This window comes from Athene cunicularia, assembly GCF_003259725.1.
Source record: "Athene cunicularia isolate RWA chromosome 5 unlocalized genomic scaffold, athCun1 chr5_part1, whole genome shotgun sequence".
Lineage (NCBI taxonomy): Eukaryota > Metazoa > Chordata > Aves > Strigiformes > Strigidae > Athene > Athene cunicularia.
Genome location: NW_020799101.1, coordinates 18,460,590 through 18,478,715, shown reverse-complemented (window position 1 = coordinate 18,478,715; position 18,126 = coordinate 18,460,590). Strand labels below are relative to the sequence as shown.

Here is an 18,126-nt window from a genome sequence, read left to right as displayed (position 1 = left end):
TGTTAAGCAAAAGATGGCAGCAATAGAAATAAATTACAGCAGTAAATGCTACAAAGCAGTCTTGGCCAATAATCTCTTACCAAACATCTATCCTTTTCTGTAACAGTCATGAGAACACAGTATTAAATATGTCTGTAATTTTACCTCTTTTGGGATCAATAAAACAGTCAATTCTGATGAAACTCTTAAAACCCATTCAGCATTTAATGAAGAGCATCTGAAAGTCCAGATTTCACTGACACACTGTTGAAACTTAAACTGTTTAAATAGGGTTTATCAGTTATGAAGATTATCAGAAAAATACAGCACAAACTAACAAATGCATCAGGAATAGAAAGCCAATTTACAGCGAGAAGGTGTACAGGGTTCAGGAACTTGGTCACAGTATGCAGAGGCTGCATGGGGCCAGACAAAGGTATCTGGTTTAGGAGGAGGATGAGGAAGATGAGAAGATACAAACAGTTGGAGAGGTGACTCAGTTCTTGAGAGAGAAGATGAGGAAGTATCAGAGGCTAAAAAGCGAAACAAAGAGAATGATAAGGGTGTGGGGGGGCAGGAAAGAAAAAAAATCCAACAGGGTTTAATGGATTCATGGATGCCAAAAAATGCAAAGCATTTATTTCATCATTCAGTAAGATGGAAATCGCTTCTACATAAAATAAATATCCCTTCTTCTGTAACATAAAAAAAGTTACCCTGTACTGATATGTATTCTCCTTCCATACTAAACTAGATTAAAGAAACAGATTGAAGATTTTTTCCCTATGTTCTAATGCATAAATTTGTAAAATATATCTAAGGAGAAATGAAGACCAAAGTTTAAAATTCAGCTACTATTGTTTCATCCTATGATAAACTAAGTGGACTGCAACCAATACATAACAAATTGAATAATCTGTTTTTAAAAAGACTGAATGCAACTTACCTTAACCAAAATAGCCAACCGAGTCTCAAGTGATCTGCATATGCATATCTATCTATGGATATGAAATGTGTTTGCCTCCCTATGAGATTTTATTTTAGTGATTCAACTCATCAAAACTTTTTTTTTTCCCCTCCGTATTTATTTCCTTCATCCATATATAGAAATATGGGTGCAGGGCACTCATGGCAAACCAGTTGAAATAGAAGGCAAACTTTAAGACTTACCAGAGTTATTGATGAAGGCATAGAATTAACAGTCTAGCCTTGTAAGAAATCCACAATACACTCTTTTGATACTTCAAAGGTTACACAAATTTAAACTCCAATCATTTAATCATTTCTGATTATGGGATTGGTAAGAGCTCTATACAAAACTGGTTTTTAAGACCTCTTTTTTTTTCCAACTTTCAGCTTCTGCTTAATTGATACGTGTAAGAAAAAGAATGTTTACATCTATTACTACTAGATGTATTAAAAAAAAAAAAAAAGATTTAAAAATTCAAATTGCAAGTACATTAGACTTAGATTAGAATTTCAGCTCTCATTTCTTGGTATTTGCATTGGCCAAACTCAGACTAAACAGGCAAATGAGATCAATATCATAGGTGGCAAGCAAAGTTAGGAAAGGGAACACTTCCAAGCGTTCATGTCTGAACAAACACATAAATGCATACACATGGTAGCATTATGCAGTATAAAGAGAAGGGGAACACACATTTCTGTAGGAGGATTTTCCACAATACCTTTCCTACATACCCCTATTTTAACATTTGTTTATTTAAATGTCAAATTCCTTCTGTATTTCTAAACACTGGGGATCCACAGAATTTGCACATGAGCTCTTTCAGCCTATAAAGGTCTAATATCTCAACCATCTATTATCTACCTTTTATGAACAATGTTTTTTTGACAGTCTGCTTAAAGTTTTCTTACTCAAACACTATGACAAGTTTGATTTATTTTATTCTTATAGTACCATAACCTTTTAATTTCTGCAAAATTTTTATATAATCTTATGCATGAAGAATTTTTGACAAAACTTGCATATGCAGCTTTTATATGTATACTACTGTATAGAGAGTAGATAACAAAGCTCGAGTTCTTACCAGAATTTAAGTATTGATAATTGCAACTAGGTTTTTTCTGCTAAGATTAACAATCAAAAAAACCTAAACAAAAATAATCCCCCCTCCCCTAAACCACATAAAAAACAGAGGAACTCCCACCCCATCCTCCACAATTACCTTTTATAAGAAAAACAATCAAAATAGGACCCCATATTTTTTATTTCCCATCTTGTCCTCCTTGACAGTAGAGATAAACTCTAACAATACAGCTGAGATTCAGAAAAAAAGACAAATTGGAACTTCCAAGAAAAATCAGAACATGTGTATAGAACCTGTTTTCCAATCAAGATATTGGCTGCAGGATTTGAATCTGGGGCAGGCTTCTTGAAAACTTGTTTTGGATGAGGTTTTATCTTTACTTAAAAGCATTAAGGAATATACAGTCTTTTAAAAGCACCAATTCATTATCTTCTCAAGTGTGGCAGATATTAAGGACACCCTGAAGGTGTAGACGAAGAGCTTTGTGCCCCCATGGGAGAAAATCAAACAAACCCCCAAAACTAATCACAAGAAACTTCCCACAACACCCCACCCCACCCCCCAACAAGCACTTTTTTGAAGGCATAAATTATCTATCTATATCAATATATGTATACATAGCCTTTAAAAATCTAGTTACATCCTTGAAATGAAACCATGAGCTAGACTAGAATATAGAATTATCACTATAGAATGATATAATCATATACATTTTAATTATACAAATGAAGGGGATAAAAAATTCCACATAAGGGGCAGCAAGGTAAATTATGCCATACTTCAGACCATATCATACTGCAAGTCTTTGAAATCAGGTGTCTCGATCTTTGTAATCAAAATCATTTGCCACTACAGCAAGCACAGAACACTTTCTATTTGCTTACAAGATTCCAGAATTGAGTGAACATTCGATCCAACTTTAACTTTCAGAAGTTAAATATCTAAATTGGATTTTCTCTACTGCACATTTCTGATACTAAATAACGAGACATATTACACATCTCAATGTACCTTAATTTATGGGTCAGTGTATTCTAATTCATAGGCTGGCAAACTTTCCCATAAGCAGTTTGTGTCGAAGTGTGATTAAGCAGAAATTCACATCTGAAAGGTGCCAGGAAAGGCATGCTACAATTTTGAGATAAAAACCAGGAAACAAAACTCTCAATATTTAGAATGCAAGTAACATACTGTAAAGGTTTTTGGAACTGGTATCATCATGGTAACTCCTGCAATTTTCACAGAATGCATGGCTCACCTGCTTTTTGGTTATATGACTCTTAAGGCATATCAATTTGCATTCTGTTCACTGAATATATTAAAACAGGCAAATTACATACTGTTAATATTTACTGACATGTAACAATCTTAGCTTTTTTGTAGTGCACCTGTGCACCAGGATTTTTGATATGTATATCAAATTATCACAATATATATGATTTGTAATAAATAAATTCTGCTTATGTCAAAGCTATGTCTACAGTAAGCCAACCCACCCATGTAATTGTATTTTAATATGTATTAGAGATTTTAATGAATTAATTAGCAACAATGTCTTCAGGGTTTTTTGAGTTTAGAAGTTTTCTGAAATTTTTTTGATTTACCTTTTAAAAAGAAAATATGTGCAAACACCAAATGGACAGAAAAGCATGGGACTTTGGCAAATAGGCTAGTTCAGCATACTAATTTTTAGCCCTTGCATGACAAAATACCACTAAGCTCAGCAAGCTTCACACTATAGATGCTTTAATTTACAGTGAACATGGTCAGCAAGTACTTCATAAATAAAGAAGAAAAAAATCTTATATTGCACAATGTCTATTTCCACTTACATGACAACAATGAAAATATTATTTCATTTTGCAAAATAAAACAAAATCTATTGCAAAATCTAGCTGTAGCCAGCCTGCTTTACCCATTTTATTGTTCAAATGCAGTTCTTACCTGTTTCAGGATCACTGAAATCTGGTAACGTAATTGTATTAAGCTGTCGTCTATCAGCAATAGCTCTGTCTAACAGGCTGCTCCCACGTCCAGAATCGCTGTAATGAAGTATAGAAATTGCAAGCTATTAAAATATAAAATTATATACTAAGATACAAGTTGCATGCTGCCCTCCTCCCACAAAGGTTCTTGCTATAAAAGTTCTTGCTATGAACAAATTTAGTACCAAGCACCTCTAACCATTCACAGTGCATTAAGCCAGCTGCATTAAAACAGAATTAAGCTAAGCAAAACTAAATTCGTATTTACTTCAGCAATTCTGTTTGAATACTTAATACAGCCATGAAGGGAATACAGGCTTTTAATTTGATTCATAGCTAACAGCTTTACAGAAATAATTTATTGTACCTTAAACTTTTATATAATATGAGGCACACCTCTCACAGGAATCAGAGACAGCAGATGTAAGTTTGAAAATCCATGCTTTTCCCAGACTGAAGAGAAAACACTAAACTCAGGACATCTAACTTTAGGTAAAGATGTTATAAAGATGCCGTAACTACATTTCACCATAAAAAGGCATGATACGTCAGAGTTTCAGGGTTTCTTGTGTGGGGTTTTTTGGTTTTGGTTTTGTTTTTTTGTTGTTGTTGTTGTTTTGAGGGGTTTTTTTGGATATACACACACACATATTAACTGCCTAATGTTGAATTTGGTCCTGATAGTGCAGTAGAAACATCCTGAACACTTCCAATACCTCAGGAGCCTAAGCAGTAGCAGTGGTTTTCACTGATTGCTCCTGTAGACAAATGCACTTAATTTCTACTTCAGTTGTAACTCAGTATCTGTCCCTCAGGCTTCTTGTTGATATACTTGCTGGAAAACTAATTGCTCTTAGAACTTCTATTAAAGATTCAGTAGAAGAACAGGGACTGAAGAACTAAGTGCTCCTTCTCCTTAATATGAGGTAAGTATTGAGACACATTGACAGAAAAGTGTGAGAAGCACATATGGGCACTCTTTAACATTCTATGGTTAATACAGTAATTTAATTTTTAGGATTGTAAGTTTGGTATTATTCTCTATAAATGAATACTTCTTTACAAACCTCTTTAAAAAAAAAATAGCACCCTACAAACTTAAAAATAAATAAGCTTTAAAGCAATTGGGCTGTCAGCCTTACTTAGCAGAGTGCAAACTTTTGTCTGACTCTAACCCAAGAGAAAAAACTCTACAAAACTCCTAGCTTACAGTAAAGCCTGACAGACCTTAATCTAAACGGCTAGACTGGAATTCTATTTGCCTTCTGAATTTGAACTGACAGAAGAGCAAGAAGCCTTTCAGCAACTCTTAATAGTTGCACACTGCAAAAAAACAGTGAAACAACTCTCTCTCTTTGTACAGCTGTTATTAAAATGGTATAAATGCTATAAATAAAATTTTGCATTACCCTAACATTATTATATGACTGATTTCCTTAGAAAATGATGCCATTATAGAAATCCACAGGAAACAGAAGGGAACTTTCTGGGACACACACTATCAGCTATAGTTGTTAGCTCAGTTGGTGCATACCTTCTGGTAAACCACTGTATTAATTACTTCCCTTCCTCAATCCACAAGCAATGACATGTCAAATGCTTCTGACAAGGAGAGCCAGGCTTAGCATACGTATCTTCTAAGCACAGCACTGGCATTGTGGTTTGTTCTGTTTTTCTAATGCAAACTAAGAACTGGAAAAGAATTGAACTATTTTCTCATAAACTTCAAGCAGCAGGCTGAAGAAAAATATTTAAACTTTCTGAGCCTTGCACCACAAAGAAAGTTTTAAATTCATATTAACCATCTCATGAGGAAAATGTCTGTGTGCCAATTAATGACAAAAGAATTGTTCTAAATCAGCTGAACAAAGGTAAGACACAGTGTTGCATTTAGCTATTACTTTGTGTGATGTATCTAGTTGTATATAATTTATTTTCATTATTAAAAGATTATTGAGGTCACTGAAGTCCAGTTTATTCCACAAAATCTGATTAATTGCAAACAGAAATATTCAACATAAAAAACACAGCTTATCAAAAGAGCAAGTTCTTAACTCATTGGGAAAATGATACATCAGAATTAGTTTTCAGTCTAAATCAGAACAGAAAAAGATGTTTCAAATAAGCATAAAGGATATTTAAATCTTTGAAAACAACATTCTAAAATGGTTTCAAATTATTAAAAGACCTTTTATTATTGGCTTAAATAACTATTAAAAAAGAGCTTCTGTTATTTTCAGTGGGAGACATAGTTTTCAAATGTTGCTTTTCAACAAAATGAAGTGTATGTTAAAATTACAGAGGTTGGAAAGTTTAAGTTTTTGCAACAAAACTGCATTATCATTCTTCACTACATCTGGAGTACAGTTGGGTGAATAGAACTTCCCTGTCACATTTCAGGTCTGAGTGATAATTGTTATCACAATCAGACAGATTGGATCACTGTGACACAATATGAAAGTATTCAGCCCTTAAAATTCCCACAGACCATGCAAAGAAAGGTTACAGCTTGGTATCAGTAATCACTGTTTGATGTAATTCTGTGTGGTTTGTGAAACTTATCATCTTCCATTATGACACCTGTCCACAGCTCTTGTCCATTCTATTCTTAATTTGATTTTAATTTGTTACCATAAACTAGAACTTCAAGAAAAGTTTAAATGCCAAGATTAAAAAAGCAGTAAAAACTATTAGATGCAGCATAGTCTTCGTTACTTTTTCCACTTCAGCGTTCTTGAAGGACAACGGTGACATGAGAGCGAGCGAACATTGCTGCTTGAACCTGATACTGCCAAGAGTAAGCTTTAACAGTCACTGCTGTTAAAGAAGCATTACTTAACATGCAGTAGCTCCTAGCACAACAACAAAAAAGTAATGACAAGCCATGATTAGAGCCCTGCTCTGTGTAGAGGAAGTTAACAGCAGAGATGGAAGGTGGAAGTTTGTGCTGCAGTGCATGCAAAGCCTCACTGAACTTAAGACTTAAACTTACAGGGAAATTGTAACTATTCTGCACAGCACACCATTCTGACAACTCTTAAACCCTCCACCCCCCCCCCACACACAGCCAGCCAACTAAAATAAACCACCACCCACTAAGGTAGAAGAGACATTCTCTCCCAGGCCCCTGCTGCTAGTTCAGTGACTCTGAGTTGAAAATAATTCAATCTCAAACCTTTCTGGTTGCTGACGTACTTACTTTCTATAATCCCCACATCCTGCTCCTTGCACCACAGTATTCAGAATCTCTCTGAATGCACTGTGACTGACCCAGGTCCCTCTCCAGGCTTTCCCGGCCAAATCCTCCAAACTTTCCTGCTTTGAACTGCTCACTAGCTTGTTAATGAGAGAAGCAATCTTCCCTCTTTGGCCATAAAGCCAACTCCCTCAAAGAGATGTGTGTGTTTACATAACTAAGATCAAATAAAAGAAGAGCAAAAACTGAACAGATAATGTTCATCATACTGCCATACAGGTATCTGATGCCACCTGGTACAAAGCTCTGCTGCTGCAGCATCTCTTCTCCAGAAACTGTCAGTCATTCAAAGTTTTGCTTGTCCTCTTCTCCAGGTACTTGATAAATGTGTTGAATAGTACCAGCATGGATTTTGGCAAAGTGTCCTTCCTGTTTGTTTCGCAGCTTAATATATATGGCAAAGGACCTTCACAGAAGCATTTTGGAAACCCAAGTAAGACTGTATCAACTTATCTAAATACTTGTTAATGCCTCTGAAGTACCAAAATAGGTTCATAAGTAAGACTCGCCTTTAGAAAAAAGCCATACTGGCTTTGCAAGCACATCATATTTATCCATGTGACCTCTGATATTTCTGTATTCTTCATTTTATTTAGCAAAAGTCCTTGAACTAAATTTCCACTGCAGCAATCTCTCCACTAGACAATATAAAAGACTCTATAACCCTGATTGGGGAAAAAAATCAAGACAATACCAGTACATTGAGCCCCATCAAGGAGAATGGCAGAACTACCCAATCTCTGTATATAGTCCTCATCACTGCAGAGTTTAACTTTGGTGTACCTTACTTCACAGAATTCTGGGTAGTTTCTGCATGTCCATCAGCTGCTGTCTTTGCACTTCAGTCTCCAGATTCCCAGAGGATTAGTTTGTTCATATGAAATACCAGACCAAGTAGAAGCAGGACTGTTGACCTAATATTGCCCTGAAAGGCTACTGAGCAAGGTACCAAACAGCCTAGAATTCTACAGCATCTTACCTTGGGTTAGTGAGATTGTAGCAGGATTTCCAAATCTGGAGCATGTGTTTGCAGGTAAGGAGTGCTTCATCTGGGCCTCTACACAGGGACTCCAATTTGACTTTTGTAAACAGTAATCTAGTGAAAAGGGAAAGGAAATTAAGAGAAAGAAAAGAGATTCCAATTCAAGCAAAACTTTTTTAAAGATAGTAAATGTTATGCAAAACTGGAGAAAACAACAAAGACGGCGTTAAATAATTGTTTCATGAAGTAATTATAATACAGTTAAATAGCTAATATCATCAAAGTAACAGTGCTTTTTACAAGATGGCTTTTTCAACTGGACAGAAACAATAGTTGACAGGATTTCAAAAAATTTTTTAAGAACTTAAGGAAGACAATATAGCTTAATGAAATTAGCAGGACCACTAAAAACAGTACTTCATAAGTTAAAGAGACGTCATCACTAAAGAAAATCTTTACTACTTTTATGAGAAAGGATTTTACATCAACTGGCTCAGATGATAGTTATCTAACTCATGAAACAATGTTACTTCCCTATAATAGCAATTTCTATTACAGGAAATAGAAGAGGCTTTAGTGAAAAAGATACCACTAGACCAGATAGATTCATGGGAGGTAGTCAGCACTGGTAAGGTCAACAAGAAAATGTAGCTTCACTCTACATTATGTTGTCATCAGCAGGTGCTAAAATTTATGTTTAACTTGAATTTTAAACATTTTGAACATTTACAAGTGACAACCAGAAGAAAGCATCAAATATTCAGCAAACTGTTAATAATGGAAGCAAACATGTTTGGTGGAAGCCACTATAAATTAATTCTGATTTCAAAGTTATGTTTCTAATGGCAGCAAGACAAATAAAGTGTAGAGCCTCATAAGATGACAACTGCATATTCCTTTTACATTCCCTGTATCAGTAGAAGGTTCTCTACAGAGACTGGGTAACTTAAAACACCTTCCTGGATAATTAAAGAATATAAATACAATGTGACAATAAAGGAGTTAGTCAATTGGTAGTCACATTTATAGGAGTCACAGCATCTGGGAACAGATAATACACTGGAAAAGTACTAATCTAAAAAGCAATTTTTAGAAAATAGCAAGACTAGAGAGCACAATGCAGGAGGAAAATATGCATATAAAACTGTTAGCCTAGTTTCTGTTTTTAAACCCAGGTGTACTTTGGCATTTTATTCCAGTGCAACCTTAATCATTCTAAGTGAAAAATTTATATGATTGGTCATATGGTTTGCGTGGGAAAACTGAGAAGGGTGTAGAGGGTGGGCATGTGTGAAAGCTCAGAACTTTCTTATCCCAAATACAAACTTGGAGGCTGCTAATAGTAACTGCAAACTGCCAGAGGGTTTTCTCAAGAATAAGAAATGACATCAAGTGCCTCAGCAAGTTACAGTAGCTAACGCTTAGTGTTGCACTGAATGTCCTTTGTAGAAACTACCCAGCATGTAAATCTAAAAATGAATAAGCTACCTTATTGTACAATGTATTTGTTGGTGGAACTGAGGAGAAAATGAAAGGCAGGTCTAGTTAGTTTAAGACAATGAGCACCTGGGGATAAGCAAGGTAAATAAGGTCATATGGAGTCTCACCTGATTGATGTCTTGTAGAAATGCAGAACAGAGTAATCATTTACACTAGTTTAGCTTTCTTCCTATCAGTAAATCAGATTTGAGTATACAGGGAACTATATAGATAACTTAAAGTCATATTTCATTTGGCAGAGTGGTCCTCTCTAGATATTCGTTCATTGTGACTATCACTGTAAGAAAAAATGTCCAGGTCTGTCTAACATTTTACTCATGAGAAGGAAAAATGACAAATAACATCTTTCTCCCCTCACACTACTACATCAATTCTACCCCTAACACCCACACAGTCCCCACACTCCTTGCCCCACCCAAATACAAGAAGATCTATGCATCAAAACCCAAACCCAAAATCACAGGAATCTGCCTCATACAATCCATTTACTGTTTCTATGTATGTAAAAAGAAGAGAGTACTTTTTGCAGTTTGAAGAGCCCATGGAAGTTCAACTTCAAAAAATTTGTAATCATAAAGCACCTAACAAAACTTATGGAACATGATAAATTCAGAAGCAGTGAATTTACAAGTGATTCCAGAAGGAACATAATCGTAATATATATCTTAGTCTGTACAGAATTTACTAGAATGAATTTACATTAACAATCTTCAAGCATTTAAGTCTTTTAGGAATTTTGTAGCAGAGAGAATGCACAGGGTCAGTATATCACTAAGATTCAGCATGCAAGAGCTAAAAGAAAAACTGTGGGGATTTAATTACTAAGAAATTATTTAAATGTGTGCAAAATCGCAGGAATCCATGAAACAAAAATGTAAGAACCTGGACTATTACTGCAGGATTCAAGGGCAAGATAGAAGACAAATATACTTGTAAGAATTAAAGCAACGCATCAGAGTTTGATGCTTTTTGATGCACTTGGTACACATGCAAAATCATGTTTCTTATGCATTATGGCAATCAAGGGGGCTGGATGGTTGCCCATTTCCCCCCCAAAAAAACAACAATAAACAAAGTATGATGGAAAAATATTCATAGTTCTAATAAAGAAAGGCTATGAAATTGTATCTAATGGGGGGAAAAAAAAAGTACACTGGTGTGGGATTATCCACACTAAACCAAAAATAATCTTTTGAATAGAAAAGGTTGCATTTATAAAGCCACACAGAGCAGTTTCTTTAGGTCCAAGAAATATTTTGACTATAAATCACAAAATAACTAAGAAAACTGAGATGGGATATTAGTAACAAAATGAAAACCTGCCAACTAAAAGTTTACTTATCAGCTGGGGGAAAGAAGGGAAGAGGAAGAAGGCAATGGACAGGAGGAATGCCATGTGACAAACAGGTCTCTCAAACTAACAATTCTTCCAAGTTCCCCTGAAATATGACTGGAGATATGAGTTGATAACAAGATTAACAAGCTGCTCAGGGACAAGTATTATCAGGAAGGTTTTAGAAACCATGAGGTAGATTGTCTGAAAAAGAATTTTCTGAAAGGTCATATTCAAGCATCTGTGGAAACAACTCTTCTGGAAGACAGCCTGCATTACTGGCAGAGAATTTTAAACTTTACAGGGACATTTTCACACCCATTTTTAATACACTATTAAAAATGGTGCAGAATGGACAGAAACTACCAAGAGATGAGATGATGAAGATCAAGCTGTACATTTTCTGAGTATCATGAATTATCTGGTGGCATCTGTCTGTAAGAGTCAGAGATTTAAATTACTGGCACTCGTTGCAGAACAAAGAGTAATTACAGCATGTTGGGACAGCACTCATAGCTAAGAAAATGAAGTACCGAGGAACAGGCAACATTCAAAATAGAAATGAAGAGTAGAACAATGTGTGTCAGCAACATATCATATATACAAATGACAATTATAAATGACTAAACTATATATAAATTAATAAATAGATAAAAAGAACAGAAATGTGTTTGGGTAAAATCCTTTGGGTAAGGGAAGTAGGTAAAACAGGCTCTGTTAAAGGCATTAAACTAATGGGGCAGTTGTTCCAGCGTGTTTGATATGGATGCAGATCTTTAACGTTAGATAAAAATAGAGTGATTTGTATCATTTTAGGGGACTAATTACCCAGACACAAATTGGAGAACAAGTCAGACAAGTGGAAAGGCTTAGTTATTCTTGGAGCTAATAGCTGATAAATTTATGAAATAGCTACTGAAGCAGCAAATGATTCCATTACTTTAAGACTGTTCCCGCTACCTAATGAGGACATTATAAAACAGCTGCTTGTAACCTAATCCATATATTACTGGAATTTTATTTAAATAAAGATTGCAAAATCCCAAACAGGTTAATAACTAGGTCTTTGAATTTCAGCAGCATACACCCAAATAATTTGCTAGTGAAGGTTAACAAAGACATTTGAAATACAGCAGAAGCCTGGCATTTAACACAAAGATTCCAAAATATTTAAGGATCACCCTCTCAAGTTGAAGGGGTAAAATGATGTTTGACAAGCCAATTGTTGATAACACTGTGCAAGTGAGACATCAGAAACATGCAGAGATCCTATCAAAAATAGCAGGGAACAGAGAAGGGAGAGAAAAGAAAGAAAAATCAGCACAGAGAGCTGCATCTTAGGTACACAGAAAAAGTAAAGCTAAACTATACCCAAACAGGTTATTACACAAAAAAGTTACACTGTTTAAAGGCTTTTTTGTACCCAAGTAGGTAAAAAAAGAAAATGTGTATACTGAAGAAGGACAATGGGATGAAGTTTAAGGATATTCAGGAACGAACTCCCAACCTTCACCATAATCCTCATCTATATTGTCTTAGATATGAAAACAATGACAAATGGAGTTAAAAATTATTAAAGTTAATGCAGTCAAAAAGAATCCATTCTCAGAATTATTGAAACAGTGACACATACAACTGTCCTTTCTAAAGCAAAAACTTTAAAGCAAATACCACTTCTGTAACGACTGGGGAACATCAACTATATTGACACTGATTTTTTTCAAGAGAGAAGGCACAAATAAATATATACAGTCTCAATTACATGCAAAAATTTATACAAAAATAGCATACATAAAATGAAAGGAGTATTAGATAACATTGTTAATGGAAAAATGGGTTATGGTTCAAGTTTAATAAAGATATTGTACCAAACAACTATGTAAGAATTATTCCAAACAGAGCTGCCTAACAGCCAGGTTCATCAAGGTGAGACAGCTGTGAAGAGGGCAGATGCAGTTCTGGAACATACTCACTGGAGCAGAAAGAGGAAGAGACAGTGCTATTGTACAATACTGCAGTGAGACCACATCTGGAATGCTATGCATAATTCTCATTATAACAGTTAAAAACACACACACGAGAAACTTCAAATTGGAGCAGCTGCAGAGAAAGGCTGCGAGGGTGATCAGCTGACTGGAGACTGCAGAGTATGAAAAATACTTCGTTTAGTCAGTCTAGCAAAAAAAAAAAAAAGCCAAGAAGAGGTACAAATCCTATCTATAAATACAGATAAGACAAGCATTATGAAGGGAAAAGAACATTTTATCTAGAGGATAATGTTTCCACAAAAAGTAGTATCTATAAAGGCCATACAGACTATTACACCATTAAGGGTGGAAATTAGGTCCCAAGATTAAAACTGAAATTGTAGAAAAGACTGCTTCCTCACAGTTTGTTTTGAATAGACTGCAGAAGAGTTGGAGCAAATAACATAACTGTTCTTAAAATACAGCTCATAATTTCATGAAAAGTATTACAGATAGGACATCTATAATAACGGAGCCTTGTGACTTCTGAGGTTCTTGCTCGTGCTCTATATCCTAATCAGTGCAAACTAATCTATTAAATCTGATCTGAAGCTTTCCCTACCAGCCAACCAGTGTGATTTGTAGCATAGTTAAGCACTTGTGAATCTCCAAAATAAAACTGCTGTCTTTAATTATGCCTCCTTCTTCTCAGCCAGCCTGCTTCACTTTTTGAAATAAAATACCCAGATGCTACAACCACCAACTCCCTTCCACAGCCCCATTCTTACAATGTCAGGAGAGCAAATGGGGTTTATTTGTCCAATGCTGGCTTAAGTTATTAAGGATATTTCTATTCTGTAGAATGAAGCAAAAATTCAAAGTACTGAAGATGAGTTCTGCTATGCAACAAGTAACACTATTAGTATTGACAACTCTTAGTTCTTTCTGTGAACAGGTATTGTTCACCTTGGGTGTCATTAAAACCAGCTGCTCTGACTTGGGATCAGGTAAGAAATTTTCACGTTACTGTCCACTGTATGAACACACCAGCTTGGATCAGCCATAGCCGGATATCTGTATTCCAAACACTACGGCATAGAAGAGACCTGCCTTTCTCCAATTCTTTCATCAAATCTGGCAATATGACATGCTATCTATTATTCTTCCACCAGATCTGCCTGCTAGAACAGTGTCACTCAATGCAGTGGTAATCAGGAATCTCCTTAAAGTCTCTCAGACTAAGAAACCTTCTACAGCAAACTTTTAATTCCACATCCCCACATCCTGAACAAAAGTGAACAGAATGCTCTATTTTCAGTTAGGATTGGGAATAAGCTTCATTATTATTCTCCTATTATCTATATTATTTACATTGTTTGGGGCTTGAAGAACATAAGGGAGAGCTGTGCCTACAGTGAAGTTATGTGCTTTGAAAAATATTAGTCCTTCAGCATAACACACCAAAAGCCTTGCTGAGAACCCTTTAAGGACTCTTCTGTATGCAGTGAAGTCATGCTAACCATAACCTTCACAAGACTGAGCAGCTACACCACTTGAAGTTGAAATTTAAAAGGATGCGTCAAATTCAGTTGTTTACAGTGCAGGATTAGAAACAAAACTACCTTTATTTTATGTTTAACTTACTCTGAGTAAACTTAGTAAGTCTTACGAGAACCTTTTAAGTAATTTAAAAGTTTGCATTTCTAACTTAAGTTAACAGTATTTTTACATGATAATTATTAAAAGACGGTAGGAAATTCAATTCATATACTGGGAGTCCCATAAATTGGTAACAACCATCAAACAAGACATGCAGAAAGTGTCAAACAATAGCTTGGTCTCCCCTGACAACCACATTACTTTCTACAATAGCTTAAATATAAGAATAAACTTTATATATAATCAACACTGATAGATAGCCTGTTACTTATTAGAGCATAAAAGAAAGATGACAAATACCAGTTGTGTGTAAATTTATATAATATTTAATTTTGGTTCCACATTTAAGTGCTGATTTGATATAGCCTGCAACCTCAAATCCTGGAATAGTAGGAAAATTCAGAAAACGTTTTTCTGGTTTTAAACCTAGGCAGTATGTTAAAAAAAAAAAAAAAAAAAAAAAAAAAAAAAAAAAACACACAAAAAACCCCTCACAAAGTCTAAACATATGACCTGTGATTGCCTAGACTAACTAATCTGACAATGACCCTGTATTAAAAAAAAAAAAATAAAGGTGATACAGCATGTAACACTATAGAAAGATACTGAAGTCAAAAATAATTTTCTAACAGACAACATAGGCTTCTTTTCATATGATCTGAATTTAAGGGAAAAAAACCCTTTGATGATGTAAAACTTCAATTCAGATGCATACCTAATACAGTTGCATCTCATTTCTGTAACAAATTGTCATAGTGTCAATTGTTTGTGTAAATTAAATCAGGTTAACTGACAGACCCCACAGAGTAATTAAAGTGGGAAAGCAGTATGCAGTATGCATAAAATTAAGTTTGAACAAATATGATTCAATCCTGATGATTTGAAAGAGTCTAAATCTATTAATCTTTCCTAAATAAAGTGTTAGCAAGTCACTTCCTGCACTCAGCAATTACATATATAGGGAAAACTTCTGATGACTGTTACAGAAAACACAAAAGAAATGAAGAGGTAGGAGGAGGCCAAACTTAAACAAATTCAGTTTCTCTTAGTACATACTATGGGCAAGTGCCCTTCTGGCAGTCTTGTAATTACTCATAAATTGAAAGGTTTAGAAGAAAAAGGTTAAAACTAAAAGAAAATCCTGGAGTTCATAGCATTTACTTCATTCACAGCCCAGAATTTGTCGAAAGTTTACTGTCTGAAAGTTTGTAGCTTGTTTTAAAAGGAGGAGGTAGGGCTGACTGCTTTAAGACCTTTCACCTGGGAATCCTATGGAACACCAGTCAGGAAGGGACGTCATCTGGTCCAACCTTTCTGGCAAAAGCACAGTGTAGACAAGATGGCCCAGTGTACCCTGTCCAGCTGAATATTAAAAGTGTCCACTGTTGGGAAATCCACTACTTCTCTGGGGAGATTATTCTAGTTGCTGATTGCTCTGATTTTTAAAGATTTTCCTCTTGCATCCAATCGGAATCTCCCCAGAAGTAACTTGTACCCATTACCCCTCATCTTTTCCATGTGACTCTTTGTAAGAAGGGAATCTCCATCTTCTCTGTAGCCACCCTTTAAATACTGAAACATGGTGATAAGGTCTCCCCTAAGCCTTCTCTTCTCAAGGACGAACAAGCCCAGTTTTCTCAGCCTTTTCTGACATGGCAGGCTTCCCGGTCCTTTGATCACCTTTGTGGCCCTTCTCTGGACCCTCTCCAGCCTGTCCACACCTTTTTTGTATAGCAGGCACCAAAACGGAATGCAGTATTCCAGGTGTGCCCTGACAACCACCGAGCGGGATAATGACTTCTTTATCTCTGCTGGTGATGCCTTTGTTGATGCAACCCAGCATCCTGTTGGCTTACTTTGCCACAGCAGCACACTGTTCATTCATGTTGAGCTTGTTGTCCACCAGGATCCCCAGGTTCCTTTACACAGAGCTGCTCCCCAGCCAGGTAGATCCCAGCCTGTGCTACACTCCTGGATTACGTTTTCCAAGGTGTAAGACCTTACACTTGTCCTTGCTGAACTTCATAAAGAACTTGTTAGCCCACTTTTCCAGTCTATCCAGGTCTTCCTGCAGGGCGGCTCTCCCTTGTGAAGTGTCCACTTCCCCACTCAGTTTGGTATCATCAGCAACCTTCACAGGGTACACTTGATCCCATTATTCAGGTCACTTATAAAAATATTAAACAGCTTTGGGCCCAGTATTGATCGCTGGGGGACCCCACTTGTGGCAGGTTGTCAGTTGAAAAAGAGCTATTTACCACCACCCTTTGGGTGTGACCTGCCAGCCAGTTCCCTACTCACTGCCCAGATGGGGAAGTCCACTTGAATTCAACAGGACTCTAACTTATGTGTAATATACTTTCCCAATGAACAGATCCTTGTAACAGCACAGTAGGAAACGTCCCAAACAATTTGTTCAGCAGAACAGCTTAATAACTTTCAAGCTGGATTTCTTTTTAAAAACCCAGCATATAGCAAATACAGCCTTTGCACTCTAATGTGGAAACGCATCATATAAATAACTGACCAAGAAGCAAGTAAGAAAGCCAGCAAACAGATAATTGAATATAAGCCGCCCAATGAAACAATTATGCTCAGAACCATTAACACAATCCTTTCTAATAGACACAATGCAGGTGATTCTCTGTATAAAGCAGTGATAAATAATAGTGAATTATTTTGTGCAGTTCTTGTTTACATGTAACGAAAGCTCACTACAGCTCAACAGTGCAACATATAACTTAAATTCTAGAGAACATGCCTTACTGTCAGAAAGTATGGTGATGTTCTTATCAGAAAGGACATTTGGAGGTGACCTGATTACAGAAACTACCATCAGAGTATGAAGTCACCAGTAATAGAAAGTGCTTAGTAAAGAATGATATAATAACCAATGTCTGGAAACAAATAAGGGATCAATTACAATTAAGAACAAAAATACAGTCTGAATGAAGAATGCAACTGAAACACTGGAACAAGCTACCACATACTGCAATGGTTCCTCTAGTTTTTGATGTTCTTATCAAGATCGGATGCCCTCTGGAAGGTATGCTTTAGCTAAACCCATATTAATAGAAAAACTAAAACAAATTTAGCAACTTGTGATATATAGAAGGTCAAGGGTTTTAAAAACTGATCCTCCTGACTTCAAACTCTATTAATTTGAGCATCCAGTTTTGACAGCTGTCCCTTTAACACTTGCTGGAGAAAGCTTACACCTTCACATTAGTCAACTCCAAAACATCTGCATGATCATCAAAACACAAAATGACACAGTTGCAAAAATTTAACCTACAGGAAGAATGACAACATGCAACTAGATATAATATGAAATACGTATAGTATTATAAAGGATTTACACATTCAGTGATTTTAGGTGCATCACTTCTAGCACCATGATAATTAAGGTACAGA

The 18,126-nt window shown here is 35.8% G+C and overlaps 1 protein-coding gene across 4 annotated transcripts in view; it reads right to left on the bottom strand.

Annotated features, from left to right (window-relative positions):
- The window catches only part of TTC7B (tetratricopeptide repeat domain 7B), a 120,688-nt gene that overhangs the window by 42,161 nt on the left and 60,401 nt on the right, over positions 1-18,126 (bottom strand). For all 4 annotated transcript variants that reach the window (XM_026849657.1, XM_026849658.1, XM_026849659.1 and 1 more), the window contains 2 exons: positions 8,251-8,367; positions 3,975-4,072 (listed from right to left, as the gene is read on the bottom strand). In XM_026849657.1, coding sequence (XP_026705458.1) covers positions 3,975-4,072; positions 8,251-8,367 — 215 coding nt within the window. The remainder of the gene's footprint in view (positions 1-3,974; positions 4,073-8,250; positions 8,368-18,126) is intronic.